The sequence below is a fragment of the Psammomys obesus genome, unplaced genomic scaffold (genome assembly GCF_907164565.1).
Source record: "Psammomys obesus unplaced genomic scaffold, mPsaObe1.curated_primary_1811, whole genome shotgun sequence".
NCBI classification, from domain to species: domain Eukaryota; kingdom Metazoa; phylum Chordata; class Mammalia; order Rodentia; family Muridae; genus Psammomys; species Psammomys obesus.
Window position 1 is genome coordinate 60,966,287 of NW_026585644.1, and position 19,372 is coordinate 60,985,658.

General features: G+C 37.3%; 1 protein-coding gene across 1 annotated transcript in view; it reads left to right on the forward strand.

Moving 5' to 3' along the window:
• Vps13b (vacuolar protein sorting 13 homolog B) overlaps positions 1 to 19,372 on the forward strand; it is a 563,330-nt gene that overhangs the window by 281,338 nt on the left and 262,620 nt on the right. The window contains exons 24-25 of the mRNA XM_055622389.1: positions 1,575 to 1,795; positions 7,375 to 7,578. Of these exons, the coding sequence (XP_055478364.1) occupies positions 1,575 to 1,795; positions 7,375 to 7,578 (425 nt within the window). The remainder of the gene's footprint in view (positions 1 to 1,574; positions 1,796 to 7,374; positions 7,579 to 19,372) is intronic.

The window sequence follows — 19,372 nt, forward strand, 5'->3', positions numbered from 1 at the left end:
TTGCATTTCCCTAATGGCTAATGAGGTTGAGCATTTCTTTAAGTGCTCTCTGCCATTCGATATTCCTCTACAGAGAATTCTCTGTTTAGCTCTGTTCCCCATTTTTTAAGTGGATTACTTGGTTTATTGCTTTTCAGCTTGTTTAGTTCTTTATATATATTGGATATGAGTCCTCTGTCAGATAAAGGGTTGGTGGTGATTCTTTCCCAATCTGTAGGCAGTCGCTTTGTTTTGATGACGGTGTCCTTTGCTTTACAGAAGCTTTTCAGTTTCATGAGGTCCCATTTATTGATTGTTGCTCTTAGAGCCTGTGCTGTTGGTGTTCTGTTCAGGAAGTTTTCTCCTGTGCCAATGAGTTCTAGGGTATTCCCCACTTTTTTTTCTAGCCGATTTAATGTGTCTGGTTTTATGTTGAGGTCTTTGATCCACTTGGACTTCAGTTTTGTGCAGGGTGATAAGTATGGATCTGTTTTAATTTTTCTACATGTAGACATCCAGTTGGACCAGCACCATTTGTTGAAGATGCTATCTTTTTTCCATTGTATGGTTTTGGCATCTTTGTCAAAAAACAGGTGTCCGTAAGTGTATGGGTTTATTTCTGGGTCTTCTGTTCGATTCCATTGATCCACCATTCTGTTTCTATGCCAGTACCATGCAGTTTTTATAACTGTTGCTCTATAGTACAGCTTGAGATCAGGGATGGAGATACCTCCAGAAGATCTTTTATTGTAGAGGATTGTTTTAGCAATTCTCGGTTTCTTGTTATTCCATACGAAGTTGAGAATTTTTCTTTCCAGGTCTGTAAAGAATTGTGTTGGCAATTTGATGGGAATTGCATTAAATCTGTAGGTTGCTTTTGGTAAGATGGCCATTTTTACTATGTTAATCCTGCCAAGCCATGAGCATGGGAGATCTTTCCATCTTCTCATATCTTCCTCTAATTCTTTCTTCAGAGACTTGAATATTTTTTCATACAAGTCTTTGACTTGCTTGGTTAGGGTTACACCAAGGTACTTTATGTCATTTGTGGCTATTGTGAATGGTGTTGTTTCTCTAATTTCTTTCTCAGCCCTTTTGTCTTTTGTATACAGGAGTGCTACTGATTTTTTTGAGTTAATTTTGTATCCGGCCACTTTGCTGAAGGTGTTTATCAGCTGTAGGAGTTCCCTGGTAGAGTTTTTGGGGTCACTCATATATACTATCATATCATCTGCAAATAGTGATAATTTGACTTCTTCCTTTCCCATCTGTATCCCCTTGATCTCCTTCAACTGTCTTATTGCTCTAGCAAGGACTTCCAGCAACATTCTTATTAAAGAAATTTTGTTTATACATAGAAGAAAATAAGTCACTCTGTGGTAACCACTTACACATTTAAGATTTATATCCAGTGTTCTTAATATTATATGGCAGATACATTGATGCATGTATATCGATATTTCTTATTTTGTAAAGATATAGATATTAATAAATAATTACGACAGTGTATTTACATTTCAGATAGAAATGTTAGAGAAGTTTCTGTTTAAGTTAGTTACCTATATAATTTTGTTGATCTTCTGTTTTCTCTTTAGGTGATGCGTTTCCTTGGACCATAAGCTTGCATCATTTCAGCATATATACCCTTTTTGGAAAGCAAGTGACACTTTCCCTAGTGGAACCCATGGGATGTACCTCTACTCTAGCGGTCACATCTCAAAAGCTGCTTCCTTTGGGACCTGATGGAAGGCATTCATTCGTTGTCTGTCTGCATGTTGACTTAGAGTCATTAGAAATCAAATGTTCTAATCCTCAGGTTGGTACATTTGATTTAGAAAAGCTAACTGGTTTTATTTTCAGTGTTCGTTTATTTAAAAGGCTTTTTTTTTTCTCCCTGTTAAATACCATATCTGTTTGGTCGTCAACATTATGGTGATTAGATTAAGAATGGCTTTGAAGTTCTGTCAAATTTTATAATGAGAATTGTATTGATGATAGCATAAATTTATTTTTTGGCTGAAAGAATAAAATCAGTTGTAGTTCTGATGTTTGGAAATCATGTTGACTAGAGGGTGTACTGAACTGATCAAGTATAATTTTTAATCAGATTCTCACAATCTGTTTTCTCGTCTTGCCATATTTTGTACCAGAAGAGAACACCAGTGTTTCCTACTCAAGGACAGTGCTACTCCTATATCATTTCAACTGTGATATGCCACTCATGATATATTTTTATCTTATGATTACTATGAATTCATCTCATCTGGTTTTATATAAATCATTAGCATATATGAAATTTAAAATTTTAAAAGATTTATTTATTTTATGTAGATGAGTGCTCTTTCTGCATGTATACCTGCACACCAGAAGAGGGCATCAGATCCCAGTATAGTTGTGAGCTACCATGCGGTTGCTGGGAATAGAACTTAGGACCTTCCCAAGAGCAGACAGTGCTCTTAACCACTGAGCCATCTCTCCTGTTCCAAAATTTGCATTTTTTTTAACTTCAAGTATTCTTAAATCTCTATTTCAGCTTTAGTAGTTATTAGCCAGTTTTTCTGTTCTTTTATTTTGCTTGTTTATTTGTTGAGACAGGGTTTCTCTGTGTAATAGCCCTGGCTGTCCTAGACTCTGTACACCAGGCTGGTCTTGAAACTCACAGAGATCTGCCAGCCTTTGTCTCCCAGAGTGCTGGAATTATAGACATGCACCACCATGACTGGGTAGTTTTTAAAGTATTAAAAAAAAAAAAAAAAAAAAAAAAACTAAGTTCTGCTATCATTCAATATTGGAGAACTTCCTTTCTAGTACATTGCAGCTCTTTTCTCTTCTGCTGTCTCTTGTTTGTTTGTTTGTTTGTTTGTGGGTGTGCATGCATGCCACATTTGAAGAGGAGAGCTTATGGGAGTTGTTTCTGTCCTTGAACCAATTGGTCTTGGAGATAGAACTCAGGTTATCAGTCTTGGTTGCACAGAACCACTTTGCTGGCGCTCTCCCTGCTTCTCTCTGTTGTATTGTATATAATGTGCTATGTGCTTTCATAGAATGGTGTTTACCACTCTAGTTGGTGTCATGAATCTGGAGTGGGGCCTAAAAATGAGGCTTTAATCTTAAAGTCTGATGCAGTAGCCAACCTTATTCAGAGCATTAGATAATTTATACTCTGAGGGTTAAGAATAGTCACCTGAGTAAAGTATACAATCCAAGCCACATGAGGTAAAAACATGTTTTTCCGTAGAGGAACATAAACACATACTTGCCAGTTGTAATGAATAATCTGAAGCAAACTCATTCCTGTCCTCTACACCTGAGAGGATCATGTAAACACATTCCAAGAATTCTGTGTTTTTTTAAGAAATTGAGGTCAAAAGACTCTTGTCTTGTTTTCTTGGTGTTTCCTGAGAAGCACTCAGACTTTGTCTCACAGGACTCCATTCTTGGACTGTTCTGGTAGTGCTGTGAAGGAGAATAGCTATGGCATGGTTCTCCTTCTTTTAGGATGCTTTTAGAATGCTAATGCTAGTGGCTGCCTTAAAATGTTTCTAAGAGTAAGAAAAATTGTTGAGTTTGAGTAGTGTCCCTGGGGTTGGAAAGTTGGTATTAATGTCCTAGTCCCCTTTATCTCAGAATGTGATATAAGGTTTGTGACAAAGGTAATCAAGGTAAAATGAGGCATTAGAGTCAAATTTATTAATTCCATTTTAAAAGAGAGTTTTGAACACAGATACCCATAGGCAGACAATAATATGAAGGCCCATGGGCAATTGTTGTGCATTTGTGGGAGCAGAACTTTCAGTATGTGGGTACAGACCTCAGGACACGCAGGTCTTAGAAAGGCAGCAAGGAATGATTCTACTCTTGTCTCAGATGATACATTACAGTGCTGATATAATGACTTATTAACCATACTCAACACAAACATTTCTGAGGTTTTAAGGCATCTCATTAATGGAGCTTGGTTCCTTACGTTCTACAGAGTAGAACATGAAAGAACAGATTCAAATTCTCTATATGTGTTCCCTGGCTTTCCATCACTATGACAGTAGATAACAATAAAATAAAACATAACAAGAAAGTGGTAATGCTTGGCTTGTAATGTTCCAAGACGAAGGATCTGGTGCTGTTTTAGTTCCCAAACTCTGGACTTAGTTCTTTCTCTCTTCCCTAACCAGGAAGCTTTTTTTTTTTTTTTCCCAACAGGTTTCTCTGTGTGACTTTGGCTGTCCAAAACTCACTTTGTAGATTAGGCTGATCTCGAACTCAAAGCAATCATCTTTCTTCTGTCTCCACCTCCCTACGTGCTGTGAGTAAAGGCATGCACCACCATGTCCAGCTGGGAATTCTCTTCTTGTAACTCTTTCCTTGTTGCTCAGAGCTGGAACATAGGTGATTTGGCACGCCTCTCCCTCTTCTTCTGTGCACCCTACCCCCTTCTTCTTTTATGAAATTAGGCATTTTGTTATCACCTGGCTTTCTTTCTTTATTTTTATTATTAGTTACATTTTATTAACTCTGTATCCCAGCTGTATCCTGCTCCCTCATTCCCTCCCAATCCCACTCTCCCTTCCTCATTTCCTCCCTGCCCCTTTCCAAGTCCACTGATAGGGGAGGACCTCCTCCCCTTTCATCTGACCCTGTTTTATCAGGGATCTTCAGGACTGGCTGCAAAGTCCTCCTCTGTGGCCTAGCAGGTCTGCTCCTCCCTTGGGGGGAGGCTTGGGGGGTGGGGAGGTTAAAGATCCTGCCATTGAGTTCATGTCAGAAATAGTCCCTGTTCCCCTTACTAGGGAACCAACTGGGATACTGAGCTACCATGGGCTACATCCGAGCAGAGGTTCTAGGTTGGTCCTTGGTTGGTCACCTGTCTTTCTTGATCCTTGTGTACACAGACTTCTGAGTGAATAGCTTTTAGGTAAAGTTGTGAGTGTGGGTGTCCATTTCATGTACTAGATCTCACCAGGTATCCAATTTGCGTCTAGACCTTAGTGAGTATCCTATCTTGTTCTAGATCTCAGTGGGTATCTATTTCATGTTCTTGATCTCAGTGGGGATTCATTTCATGTTTTAGATTTTATTGGGCATCCATTTCATGTTTTGTATTTCAATGAGCATCCTTTATGTTCCAGATCTCAGTAGGTATCCATTTCTTGTTCTATATTTTTGGTGGCCACTGATTTCTTATTCTGGATCTCAGTGGGTGTCCATTTTATGCTCTAGATCTCAGAGATAAACTTCTAACTAGGTTCCATTCTTTATGATAAGATTATCTTTATCTTTGAATAGTTAAAAAATAAAACTTTCATTTAGCTAGTTCTTCATTCTCAGATTGCCATTGCTTTTCAGTTAAGTTCACACATAGCTCAGAAAATGGTATTCACAGATACATAGTTTTCATTTATCTCTTAATCCAGTCTTACTGAAGTACTCATAGTGTACAATAAACTCTGTGTTTAAATTTGGAAAAACTTGGGATATCCATACTCGTTAAACCATCCTAGGAACTGTTTTCCAAAGTTACTTATAGACCTTTGAAACCCCACTCCCTTTTCCTTAGACATTTGGGTCGATGGAATTATACAGTTGTAATTTTTTTCTAGCTTCCTTCATTCTTCACAGCCATTTTTAAATTAGTTTATATTTCACATGCATCAGACTTTTTTATTGCTAAGTAACATTTAACTATGTGGTTGTAGTTTGGTTTTTCCATGCTTGTTATTAAGCATTTGGGAATTTTCCACTTTTAAGTTATCACACATAATGTTGTAAATGTTTGTATGTATGCCTCAGCAACAATCAGCTTTTCTTTTTAGAGAAACTACTTGAAATGGCCAGATAATGTAGTAAATATATACTTCTTTCAAAATTCACAAACTGGATTTAAATTTTATATTTTCAGCAGCAGAAAATGAGAGTGTCTGTTACTCTGTGGTAATATTTAGAATGGTTACACTGATTAGTTATACACATTCTAATTTTGTTGTTGATTTTAGTTCTCAGTGTTTCATTTTTCCAACTGAAATTGATCATTTATTCTCAAAATGTTTGCTTTATTTGGGATGAGAAGTGATGTTAGCAAGTTTTCCTTTGAAAATAAAATTACATTTGACGTTTATGTTGTTATTTGCTGCCACCTTAAACACATGTGTTTTTGCATGATTTTAAAAACATAACAGTGGAAGGAAATGGAAGTACTGACAGTAAAAACAGTACTATGCCTCAAAGGTAAATAAATCTAAACTGTGAGGAGTAGAACTTACTTCCTTTGGTTAATGCTGTCCTTATTAGACAGCTCTTTTATTTAATAAAAAAAGAAGCATTTGGGTTCCAACAAAATTGTTTCTTTTAAGAAAAAAAAATCTTACTTATGAAATAGACTAGAAGTGTTTATTCTTTGAAGTATTTTTCTGTTTTGTTTTGTTTTGGTAGAATCTGTAGTCTGTAGCCATTAGGTCATTTTAAAAGAAGAAATATCCATGACTCCAGATTTGAGACTTCATTACACAAAAGCAGTAGAAAACTGTATACCACGCAGGGCTTTGAATCAGGGGTGCATTGACAGCATTGGTTCTGTGTATGTGTTCTGCCCACATGAGAAGCCATCCTCATCATCTGGATGTGTCCCGAGGCTGAAACTCTTCATAAATAGGAGAATTTCACCTCTTTAAATGGTAATCAGAGTATGGTATCCAGCTGTGGATTTGCTTGTATGTTATTTTTTTTCATTTCCCCTGGGCTTGTTTTATATAGTATATGCCAATGTGTTCTCATACAAACTCCGTGATTAATGCTTATTTATGAAATCTTGTATAAATATCTTAGAACTCAGTCAAACAATTTACAAGTTAACCAGCTTTTCTCTGAATATTGGAATGACATTTCCCAGGGGAAGTCAGTTGGATATGTTTTCTGTCTCTAGAAGTCTCATAATATTTTCCTTGTCCTACTCTTATATCACCCTTTTTACTTGCCTTGCAAGAAATCCCATTTCATTTTTACCTCAGGAAAATAGAGAACATTTAGATAAGGAAATTATCTGAAAAAGGGGGTGAAATACTTTCCATAGTTCACAAAGTAATCACATTTACCAGGGTATATATTTGCTTTCTATTTTTTACCCAGTTCTCTGTGGAAGAGGCATTTGTATTTGTTCCATTATCATATCTTAAAAGGAATCTACTTCTCAATAATGAACTCTTCTCATTAGATTACTTCCATCCACAGAAATGCTTGTTTGATTATGAAATAGCACAGTATAAGTTTGAGACACAATGCACTGGCAGTTATTTTGTACACGCTCATATTTCTGGATGTGTTAATTTTCTTATATCTAGCATTTTAGTGGGTTATGAATAGAATTCCAAACTTGATTCTTTCCTCCACTTCCCCCATGCTCAGGTCCAGCTCTTTTATGAATTGGCTGACACCATGAGTAAAGTCTGGAATACGCTTCAGAAGAGAGGCAGTCTTAGTCCGTCTTCAGTCTACCCAGAGACCATGGCAGGGCCTGTTCCTTGTTCTCCAGTTCGGAGCAGCGTAGGCACAGCTCCACCAGACACCAGCACATGCAGCCCGTCTGCTGACATAGGAACGACCACTGAGGTAAGTGGTTTGAAAGTCGTTACCCAAGGAGAGGGAAAATGGAATGAAGTTTTCACAAAACTGTTGAAAGTGAAAGTGACCTCACCATCATGGAAGTTGATAGATTGAGAAGTCCATCCAAGAAGCTCTGGTGTGTTCTGTACTGCCCAGTTCTGTGACCTAAAGTGATGGAAATGCTTCCTTTTTTCCTCCTTTTTCCAAATGAGGAAGAGGTAGATAGACTAACATGTCTGTTAGCATAAGAACAGTGAGTTCTTAAGCAGAGAGCCTCAATGTTGATGGTCTCAAAAGCTTTGAGAAGTTTTACAGTAAACTACTTGATTCATTGTAGCTATAGCAATTTTCAATTTTAATTATGGAACACTCCTTTTTTTGTTTTGTTTTTTTGTTTGTTTGTTTTTTTTAAGATAGAGTTTCTCTGTGTAGTTTTGCCTGTCCTGGAACTTGCTCTGCAGTCCAGTCTGTCATAGAGATCCATTTGCCTCTCTTTCTGAGTACTGGATTAAAGTTGTACAACATCCCTGCACAACTCTGAATTCTTGCTTTTAATAGTATGCCTGCTATGACCTGTATGATAGCATAGCTTATTAAATAAGTGATTTAAATTTGAAGTAGCAAGTTGCTAGACAAAGATGGCTAGAAGTTAATACGGGCAGTTAAATTGAGAGACATTTGTTTTAGTGGAAGATAAAGGTAATTCATCAAATAGATGTTTGTCAGTCCTGTCCTCACAAGAACTTCAGCCTTGGGACTTCCTACTATAGAAGTATTCTTTTGAAAAGAGACTTTTATCATCTCCTTAAATGCTGAAAAAGCATTTGACAAAATCCAACACCCATTCATGTTTAAAGTCTTGGAGAAATCAGGGATACAAGGCACATTCCTAAACATAGTAAAGACAATCTACGGCAAGCCTATAGCCAACATCAAACTAAAAGGAGAGAAACTTAAATCAATGCCACTGAACTCAGGGACAAGGCAAGGCTGCCCACTCTCTCCATATCTCTTCAACATAGTACTTAAAAGTCCTAGCTAGAGCAATAAAACAACTAAAGGAGATCAAGGGGATACAAATTAGAAAGGAAGAAGTCAAAGTATCACTATTTGCAGATGATATGATAGTATACTTGAATGACCTCAAAAATTCAAACAGAAAAGTCCTTCAGCTGATAAACACCTTCAGCAAAGTGGCTGGATACAAAATTAACTAAAAAAAAAAAAAAAATCAGTAGCTCTCCTGTATATGAAGACAAAAGGGCTGAGAAAGGAATTAGGGAAACAACACCCTTCACAATAGCCACTACTAACATAAAGTACCTTGGTGTAACTCTAACCAAGCAAGTGAAAGACCTGAGATTTCACATTACACCCATCAGAATGGCTAAGATCAAAAACTGAAGTGACAGTATATGCTAGAGAGGATATGGCGAAAGGGGAACCCTCTTCCATTGCTGGTGGGAATGTATACTTGAACAACCACTTTGGAAATCAATCTGGCGCTTTCTCAGACAACTAGGAATAGTGCTACCTCAAGATCCAGCTATACCACTCCTAGGCATATATCCAAAAGATGCTCAAGTATATAACAAGGACATTTGCTCAACCATGTTTGTAGCAGCTTTATTCATAATGGCCAGAATCAGAAAGCCCAGATGTCCCTCAACTGAGGAATGGATACAGAAATTGTGGTACATTCACACAATGGAATACTACTCAGCAATTAAAAACAAGGAAATCATAAAATTTGCAGGCAAATGGTGGGAACTAGGAAAGATCATCCTGAATGAGATATCCAGAAGCAGAAAGACACACATGGTATATAATCGCTTTTAAGTGGATATTAGACATATCATATAGGATAAACATACTAAAACCTATACACCTAAAGAAGCTAAGCAAGAAGGAGGACCCTGGGTAAGAGGCTCAATTCTCATTTAGAAAGGCAAATGGGATAGACATGGGAAGAGGATGAAAACAAGGAACAAGACAGGAGCCTACCACAGAGGGCCTCTGAAAGAGTGTATCTAAGCAGATGCTGAGACTCATAGCCAAACTTTGGGCAGAGTGCAGGGAATCTTATGAAAGGAGTAGAAAATAGTAAGACCTGGAAGGGACAGGAGCTCCACAAGAAGAGCAACAGAACCAAAAAATCTGGGCAAATTGGTCTTTTCTGAGACTGATACTCCAACCAATTACCATACATGGAGATAACTTAGAACCCTTGCACAGATGTAGCCCATGGCAGCTCAGTGTCCTAGTGGGTTCCCTAGTAATAGGAACAGGGACTGTCTCTGACAGGAACTCAGTGGCTGGCTCTTTGATCACTTCATCCTGAGGGAAGAAGAGCCTTACCAGGCCACAGAGGAGGACATTGCAGCCAGTCCTGATGAGACCTGATAGGCTAGGGTCAGATGGAAGGGAAGGAGGAACTCCCCTATCAGAGGACTGGGGGAGGGACAAAGGAGGAGAAGAAGGTAGCATTGGGAGAGAAAGATTGGAGGATGCTACAGCTGGGATACTGTTGTGCCCGATTCATTAGATACCCAAAAAGATCACCAGAAGTCAAGTCTGTTGCAAATCACTGGAGGATCTTTATTCAAGCTTAAGATGGGGCCACCAATCTATCCTGATGCAACAGGTTAGAAAGTGATTCCTCCAGTCTCAGGGAGGTAGAGTTTTTAAAGGGGAAAACTGCAAGTGGGGAATTACTAGCCTTGGTATTACAGGGAAGGGTAATATTGGGGAAAAGGGTTCAAAAAGCCACCAGGCCAAATGGCAAGATTTCTAGGGTATCTCTATGATAGCCTGCTGGGTAGAAGATCCATCCGTGGTATTTATGACAACCTGTGGAATGGAGTCCTGATTGTAGTTATCAATTATCACATTCTGTGGTATTCATGACAACCTGTGGGGTGGAGGGCCAGGTGGATTTTCTCGAAACCCAAATGTGGTGGCCAAGTCACTTTAAGGACAATCAACTTAAGATAGAGTCTGAGAAACAAAATGGAGTTAGCACTGTTGTCCTCAATTCCTTCAATACAAAGTGAATAAATTATAATTAATTAAAAATAAATTAATAAAAAAAATTTAAAAGAAAAGAGACTTTAAAAAAATCATTGCAAATGTAGGGTCCTCACACACTTTCATTGCTGTTGGTAATTGCCATTCATTCAATTCATAGTGCAAATGGTAGTATAATGCAGTGTACAAAAGACATGGTGGCCTAAAAATGAGCTGTAATATAAATAAATAGTATTGACATTTGAATAGAAACCATTATGCGATTTCTTCTGGAAAATGTATTGATAGTTTGGTGTGGAAGTAGCAATTTAAATTTATAATAAATCAATGAGATTTCAATAAGTGAGACTTGGGTACAATTTTATTTTAGTAGAGTTACAATATAACAAGCTAGAAGAGTAAATGGTCTTTATTTGTAAAAATAAAGACATTTTAAAAGGAATACTGTAAGATAATGAGATCAGTCATGGGTGGGAGGATTTTATTCCGTTACTTTAAAACTAATTCTGAGTTGCAGATGCCTAGTTTGAATAAGGCCCTGGGTTCAATCTCTAGTTGCACCAAAGAATCAAAAGGCAAACTTATTCTGACTTTAAAACCTTCTTTCAATGGTTGTACTTCAGTTCATTTGAAATTAGAGCACTGTTTTTTCTCAAATTTTGTTATAAAGGTAAGTTATGAATCCCCTCAGTGATAATTTATTAATTTGAAATAATTTAATTGGTTTGACCCCACACACACACACACAAACCCTAAAAATATAAGAATTTTAATGCAAAAATATTTGGGAATTAATTATCAAGAAAAAGTAAAAGAGCTAATACGAATTAATACATCATATTGAGCAGTAAAGAAGTGGCAGTCATTTGCATAATATCTACCCTTCTCTTATGTAGATAGTGTGGCCAGAAGCAGAAATCACTGGCTACCCAGAATAGTCACTGGGCCGAGTCTCTTGGGAATTTGTTCCTTGAGAAGTACCTTCAAATGCTTTGTCTGGTTTGAGTCCATGACGGAGAAGAGGGCTGCTGTGGAGATGGGTCCTCATGTGAGCAAGCGTGGTAGAACATGAATGTACTTTACTTCTTATATGTTTATATTTTACATACCTTAAAGTTTCTTTTCTTTTCAATAAAATATTTATGTGAGGATTGCAGTGAACTATGAATACACCTGAATTTAAATTTATCTCCTTAATAATTCCGTAGTAAACGGTGACATGAAAATTTGGTGATTTTTTTTTTTTTTTCTCAATGTGTGTTGGCTGTGGTTCAACCAAACTTCAAGCTTTGGGCCAAGCTTTTATTTTTTATTTTCTTTTTTTTATAGTATTTATAGAAACTTGGCTTCATGACCTTTTAAGTTTTTTTTTCTCCCACCTTTAAACCATACGATTATTTCATTTTTGGATCCTTTGAGTTCCTTTATAACAGATGTTATAAAGGATGTTGATTTTTCCTGGATTTGTCTGTGTGTTCAGACATGCCACCTGCCTAACTTAATATAAGTAAAAGTTGTTCTCTCATTGGAAAGCATGGAGACACAGAGAACCTATATCACGGGAGACTATGTAAACATCTGCCTCTGTTCCAATGTTTCCTGAAACGTTGTATTTCTGGACAGCTTATCTTAGTAATCATTGCACTCATCCTGTTTTCTCATTTCAGAAACCCTACATATTAGCATGTGAGCATAGAACCATCTGGGCATAGAACATACATATATGTTCTACATATGTTTTGGTTATAGCTATACTCCTAACCCTTTTTCACAGTGATGGGGATTATCTGCATCTGCATGAAGTAAAATAAAACTCCAACTCACTCAGTGCATTATCCATCTAACCCCTACTTTAAGACACTACAGGCCAAATCAATGAATGTGTTTGTTGTGAAAGATCGTATACATTTTTAGCTACTAGTCAGCAAACGCTGCTGTATAAATAAGTATATTCTTATTGTTGTTTTCCAATATATAGGTATTGATTTAAAGAAAATTATATTTTATTCATTTGTTTGGTTTTTGAAACTAGGTTTTACTATATATCCCTGGCTGCCCTGGAATTTGCTACGTAGACTAGACTGGCTTCAAACTCACAGATCCATCTGCCTCTGCCTCCAGAGTGCTGGGAATAAAGATGTGCAGCACCCTCCCATGCTATAAGAAAATACCATACTAGACAATAACCTAGAGCTGCTGCAGCACACCATATAATTAGTATCTAGAATCTTCCTCATACACACAGCCTCAGAGGAAAATCAAGTGAGAGTTTAAGAAGAACCTATCAGTGGACTCATGTGTACATATCACAGGCTGCCTGTTCACTTCTGGATAAATCCCAGGATTGGTGCTGTCTTTGCGTGAGATGGGAATAAAGACTTGTCCATTTTCAAGGCAAATGTCACCTTATGTCAAGGAGCCTCAAAGTGGCTCTTCATTAGGAGTACTCATTAAATAATGGCTTTGCAGGCATTATCTCTTTGCATACTCAAGTTAGTATGTCAGGTGGGTTTCTACTTTCAAAGTGAAGAATTTGTTGCTACAGAAGCGCAGTAACTTCCCCCAAGGTCATAAGGATAGTAAGTATCAAAGCTGGAATTTAAGTTTTTGCATGTTCACTCCAGTGTCTCCAGTGTATAAATTCTTAAGACTTATGTCCTACTTGAATCTTCTTTTGTAGTGAGTAATCATCACCATATGTAGATGCTTTCTATGCTGCCTAATTTGTTGTGTCTTATGGGCTATTCCACTTAGTTCTAGGTCGTTCTCAGAGGGTGTCACTTGAGACAAAATGGCTCCCACATTCTCTGTTAGCTTTGCTTTCTGTTTCTGCAACTTATTTTCTTTCATTTCTTCTAGTCACTTTCCATATTCCTACCTTACTCTTTCATTGTATTGTATTATTCCTATCTTGTTTATTTGTTTTTGACATCTTTTTCTTTTCACAAGTTGCAAATTCTTCCTGCAGGTATTTCTAATCCTCTTGGTTTTAGTCAGTGCTTTATTTATTCAGGAGACTGGAGAATGAAATCTGTTAATTCAGTCCTTGGTTTCCTAAAACAGTAAACTTATTTCTGCCACTCATTATGATTTGCTTAGTTCTAACCCAGATGAGGTAGAATTACAGTAGCACTGAACTGAATGTGTGATCAACACACTGAATACATTTCAAAGTTTTGTTGGCAGAAAATATGGGTATCAAAGGGGAAAAGAAAAACAGAATATAGTGTGCTGACTTTGCTAGTAATCTTTCAAGCAACAAAACAAAATCTTTTTTCCTTTTTTCCAAGTTGGATTGTCTGGTTCTTTTGACTGGAGAAAAATATCTCAACCTGTCTGCTGCTTTTCTTCTCTTCGATATGGACCCATTTCCTTAGCTCTAAGAATTAGCTTCCACTTTCTAGAGTACATTTGCTGACTTTATCACAGGAGCAAAGATGTTTTCTCAGTCTGTCAACAGCAGCTGTCTTGTTGAAAGCAGTCCATCCTCAGAGAGATTTTTAGATCATTTCCATTCTGTGCACTAGGAAATGAAATCACAGTGAATTAAAGTTAGCAACACCCAAGGTAGCAGCTGGGCCAACTTTTCACTATGATTCTAGGTTTGTGAAGTTTATGGAAGAGATCTTGGAAGCAGAGTGGGTTTTTATGTCTGCAATGTCAGCATCACATTCTTTAATCCCCCAGTTTAGCATCATAACCTGTCCTCCGGGGCAGTGTTGACATTCCTCCCAAAACTTAATCCACTGTGTACTCAGTGTAAGTACAGTTCATTTTACTCCTTTAGATGTAGTCTATCTCTTTATTTGTTTTTGTTCTTCTTAATGTTGACAAAATTCTGCTTTTCTTTGTAATGGGATGACGTCTTTTATACTGGTTTTATTCCTCAGTATTTTTGTGTTGTTGGTGGTGGGTGGTTTGTTTTGTTTTCGTGGTGGTGTTTTGTGGTTTTTGTTGTTGTTTTCCTTTTTTGACACAGTTTTCAATATGTAGCCCTGGTTGGCTTAGAACTGGCTACTTAAGCTGGGTTGGCCAGGAGTGCAAAGAAATAGACCTGCCTTGGCTGGGACTAAAGGAAGTCATGTGCCACCACAGCTGGCAATAAGTGACATTTTATGCATTTGAGATTATATACATCTCTTGCAAGGTTACTAATTAAATGGATTGAGTTTTAAATGTTAAACTGTCCCTGTATTTCTGAAATATGTAAATTTCAGAAATATATAAATACCTAAAAATCTATTTATTTATTTATTTCAATTTATTCCATTTATATCCTGGCTGTAGCCCCCTTGCTTGTCTCCTCCCTCTTTTCCCCCATGCAGCTTCCTTAGTCCATTGATAGGGGAGGACTTCCTCCCCTTCTTTCTGACCCTGGCTTTGGGCAGAGTGCAGAAATATATAAATTTTTATATTTAACTTTTATTTTTCTTTTAACTTTTTCTTTTTTTTTTCTCCCTCCACCCTGCCCCCCCACCCCTTGGTAAAGGCAGGTTCTTCCTTGGAATTCACTGTATAGACAAAGCTATAGATCTCCCTGCCTTGCCTCCTGGGTGCTGAGTTCTGGGTTTAAAGGTGTGCGCTACCACATGAGACATTTTTTTTTTAACTTTTCTTTCTTATCATAAACTTGAAGTATTTTAGTAATAAAGAATATATTTAAAAATAATGAATATTATTTTTTTAAATAAAAATAGCTTGAGAAGTTTTTCTCTTGGTCTGTACCGTGGAAAAGCATAATTTTCATAGGAAAATTCTCACACTCACTGTATATTACTATGCTACAAAGTAATCACAACCGAAAAAGATACTTTGTGTGATAGCGGAACTAAGTAAGGATCAGAGAGACTGATGTGTCACACATTGGAGACAAAAGAGACAAACTTTAAAATGATCACCAGAAAGGATGGTCCTTTGTCTCCTACTGCTGTGTTCTCAGAAACCTTGCTTGCTTGTACGCATGCACGCATCCATTCACTCATTTACAGGGTCTCCTATGTAGCTGTGGCCATCCTCAAACTTGGTGGCGGTCCTCCTGCCTCTGCATCCTAAGTGCTGGGATTGCAGGCATATACTACTACAGTCAACTTAGCAGCTGAATTTTATACCAGTCATTGACATTACTTAGTGATTACAAATCTGAATCCCATTCAGGTGTTTAACCAATGTAAAAAAAAAAAAAAATTGTTAACCACATTTGATGTGTTGTTTTTAGTGTATAACTAATCTTCCACTCATCATCTTTTTTTTTTTTTTGGCTATGTTTAAATATACACTTTAGTCAGCTTTCCACTTTTGGAGGTCCAATCCATTAAAGGGGTTAAAAGAGACAGGAGGAGGGGCTCATGACCATGAAGGACTCGAACCTAATTACCAGAAGACTGCCTGTAAAATGTTACCACCTAAAGTTTCTCCCACCTCCCCTTTTTAAGCGTAAGTGGTAAGCTGCATGGTAAGCCTGTGCCACAGTGGCCTCTGCTGACATTCCAGATTTAGACTACAGCAATATGAAACCTAAAATTCACTAGTTTAAAGTTGTATGACCTAAGTATATTCACTTGTCTAACTGGACAACCATGTACCTACTCAACTTTTCATCTGCAGCAGCTGAAACTGTTGAGCATCTTCCTCTAAATAGGACATCTGACCTTGGAGCAGGGGTAAAGTCTCTTGAGGCTAGGTTCCATTTTTTCTTGGTGTCATAGAACAATTTTTACACAAATGTTTTCCTTTCTGTGCTTAGTTTACTTCCATTTTCTTCTAGATGAGGTAGACAAATTTATCTTGTTCACTAGCAATACACAGAAACACAATGAATTATTGTGTGTGTATTTGGTATCCTGAAACTTTGCATAGTTTATTGGTTCTGAGAATTTGTGTTACAGAGTCTTCAGAGTTTTGTATGTGAAGATTGTCGGCAAAACGAAATACTTGTTTGGATGATTTTTATTTTTTGTTACCTAATTGCTCTGATTAGGCCTTTCAGTGCTGACTTTCCATTCATTAAAAAAAAAAAAAAAAAAAAATTGGGCAGTATTGCAAAGTTAAATATAATTTTAGCTTTTTTTAATGGAAATCTATGGCATTGTTTTGGCTTTAATGAAAACAAAGAGGTAATATACATATTGAAAAATTGCCCTTGTTTTTTTGTTTTCGTATTCTATATTTATGCTATTTTATACATTAATAAGTCTTCGTAAATACTATAAATAAAGTTATCTAGATTGGCAGTTTCCATTATCTTAGAAGTAACTTTGGTAAATAATAATTATTTCAGGTTTTTAGTGGATATGATTTACAAAGTTTTTACCACCATCCATCCTTCTTAATATAAAATGTTGAAAGAGTTTATAGTACCAACTCTAATAGTGATTAATTTAAATCTCTTAGCAGAGTACATAGCCTAGAGATGTATGTACATGTTTATTATGTCACTATAATTTTATAAGTACTCAAAGCTATACATATGAGTCTGCAGTTTCAAATTTTTGTATCTTTAATCTTTTTAAACATAATGATGTTATATTTTTATCAAACTTGTTTGTTGTTTGTTTGTTTGTTTGTTTTTTAAGACAGATTTCACTATGTAGCCCTACTGGCTTAGAATTTACTCTGTAGACTAGGCTGGCCTGGATCTACCTCCTCTGCCTCCAAAGTGCTGGGATTAAAGATATATGACACACCACATTTAGCTGCATCTAATATCTTAATTTCTTTAGAATTAAATTTTGTTTTCTTGGTGAAGGGATATTAGTTGTTCTTCATGAGGGCAGGTGTTCATGAAATTTTCTTACAGTTGTTAAAGCCCTGTACCACAAGAGACTTTTTTTTTTTTTTTGTACTTCAAAAGGACTCCAGAGGTAACAGCAATAGTTTCAGAGCCTTGTGCTACTAACTGCATAGCATGTTGCTTCATGAAAGAGTGGGCAATGTGAAACCAAGCTTTTAATCGTACATGTATGTCAGGTGTGTATTTGAAAACTAAAGTCCAAGTGGATCAAGGACCTCAACATAAAACCAGATACTCTAAATCAGTTGGAAAAAAAAGTGGGAAACAGCCTAGAACTCATTGGCACAGGAGACAACTTCCTGAACAGAACACCAACAGCACAGGCTCTAAGAGCAACAATCAATAAATGGGACCTCATGAAACTGAAAAGCTTCTGTAAAGCAAAGGACCCTGTCATCAAAACAAATAGACAGCCTACAAATTGGGAAAGAATCTTCACCAACCCTTTATCTGACAGAGGGCTAATATCCAGTATATATAAAGAACTAAAGAAGCAGAAAAGCAACAAACCAAGTAATCCAATTAAAAAAATGGGGAACAGAGCTAAACAGAGAATTCTCGAAAGAGGAATATCGAATGGCAGAGAAACACTTAAAGAAATGCTCAACCTCATTAGCCATTAGGGAAATGCAAATCAAAACAACCCTGAGATTTCACCTTACACCCATCAGAATGGCCAAGATGAAAAACTCAAGTGATAGCACATGCTGGAGAGGTTGTGGAGAAAAGGGAACCCTCCTCCATTGCTGGTGGGAATGTAAACTGGTTCAGCCACTTTGGAAGTCAATCTGGCGCTTTCTCAGACAACTACGAGTAGTGCTACCTCAAGACCCAGCTATACCACTCCTAGGCATATACCCAAAAGAGACTCAAGTACACAACAAGGACATTTGTTCAACCATGTTCGTAGCAGCTTTATTTGTAATAGCCAGAACTTGGAAACAACCCAGATGTCCATCAGTGGAGGAATGGATACAGAAATTGTGGTATTTTTGCACAATGGAATACTACTCAGCAATCAAAAAGGAGGAAATCAGGAAATTTGCAGGCAAGTGGTGGGATCTAGAAAAGATCATTCTGAGTGAAGTATCCCAGAAGGAGAAAGACAAACTTGGTATATACTCGCTTATATAGACCTACAAGATATGATAAGCATAATGAAATCTGCATACCTAAAGAAGATAATCAAGAAAGTGGACACAGGCGAAGGTGATTAATCCTCATTTAGAAAGACAAATGGGATGTGCATTGAACGTATGACAGGAGTCTACCACAAAAGGCATCTGAAAGACTCTACCTAGTAGTGTTTCAAAGCAGACACTAAGACTCATAACCAAACCCTCGGCAGAGTGCAGGGAATCATATGAAAGAAGGGAAGTTAGTATGATATGGAAAGGATAGGAGCTCTACAAGGACCAAATATATCCGGACACAGGGTCTTTTCTGAGACTGACACTCAACCAAGGACCATCTATGGATATAACTTAGAACTTCTGCTCGGATGTGGTCCGTGGTAGCTCAGTAACCAAGTAGTTTTCCAAAGTAAGGGGAACACGGACTATTTCTAACAGGATCTCAAGGGCAGGCTGTTTGACACCCCCCCCCCAGGGGAGGAGCAGTCTGTTAGGCCACAGAGGAGGACTTTGCAGCCAGCCCTGAAGATACCTGATAAAACAGGGTCAAATGAAAGGGGAGGAGGTCCTCCCCTATCAGTGGACTTGGAAAGGGGCAGGGAGGAGACCAGGGAGGGAGTGTGGGGTTGGGGAGGGAATGAGGGAGCGGGATACAGCTGGGACACAGAGTTAACAAAATGTAACTAAAAAGAAAAATAAAATTAAAAAAAAAAAAGAAAAAAGAAAACTCTCAGAAGTAATAACATTTTTTGCCTCAGACTGACATAGATACTGCTTTTTGCTGTTTTGCTACTTTTTATATGGTTTTATTGCTAATTAATGTTCAGGGTTTTTTTTGTTTTTTTTTTTT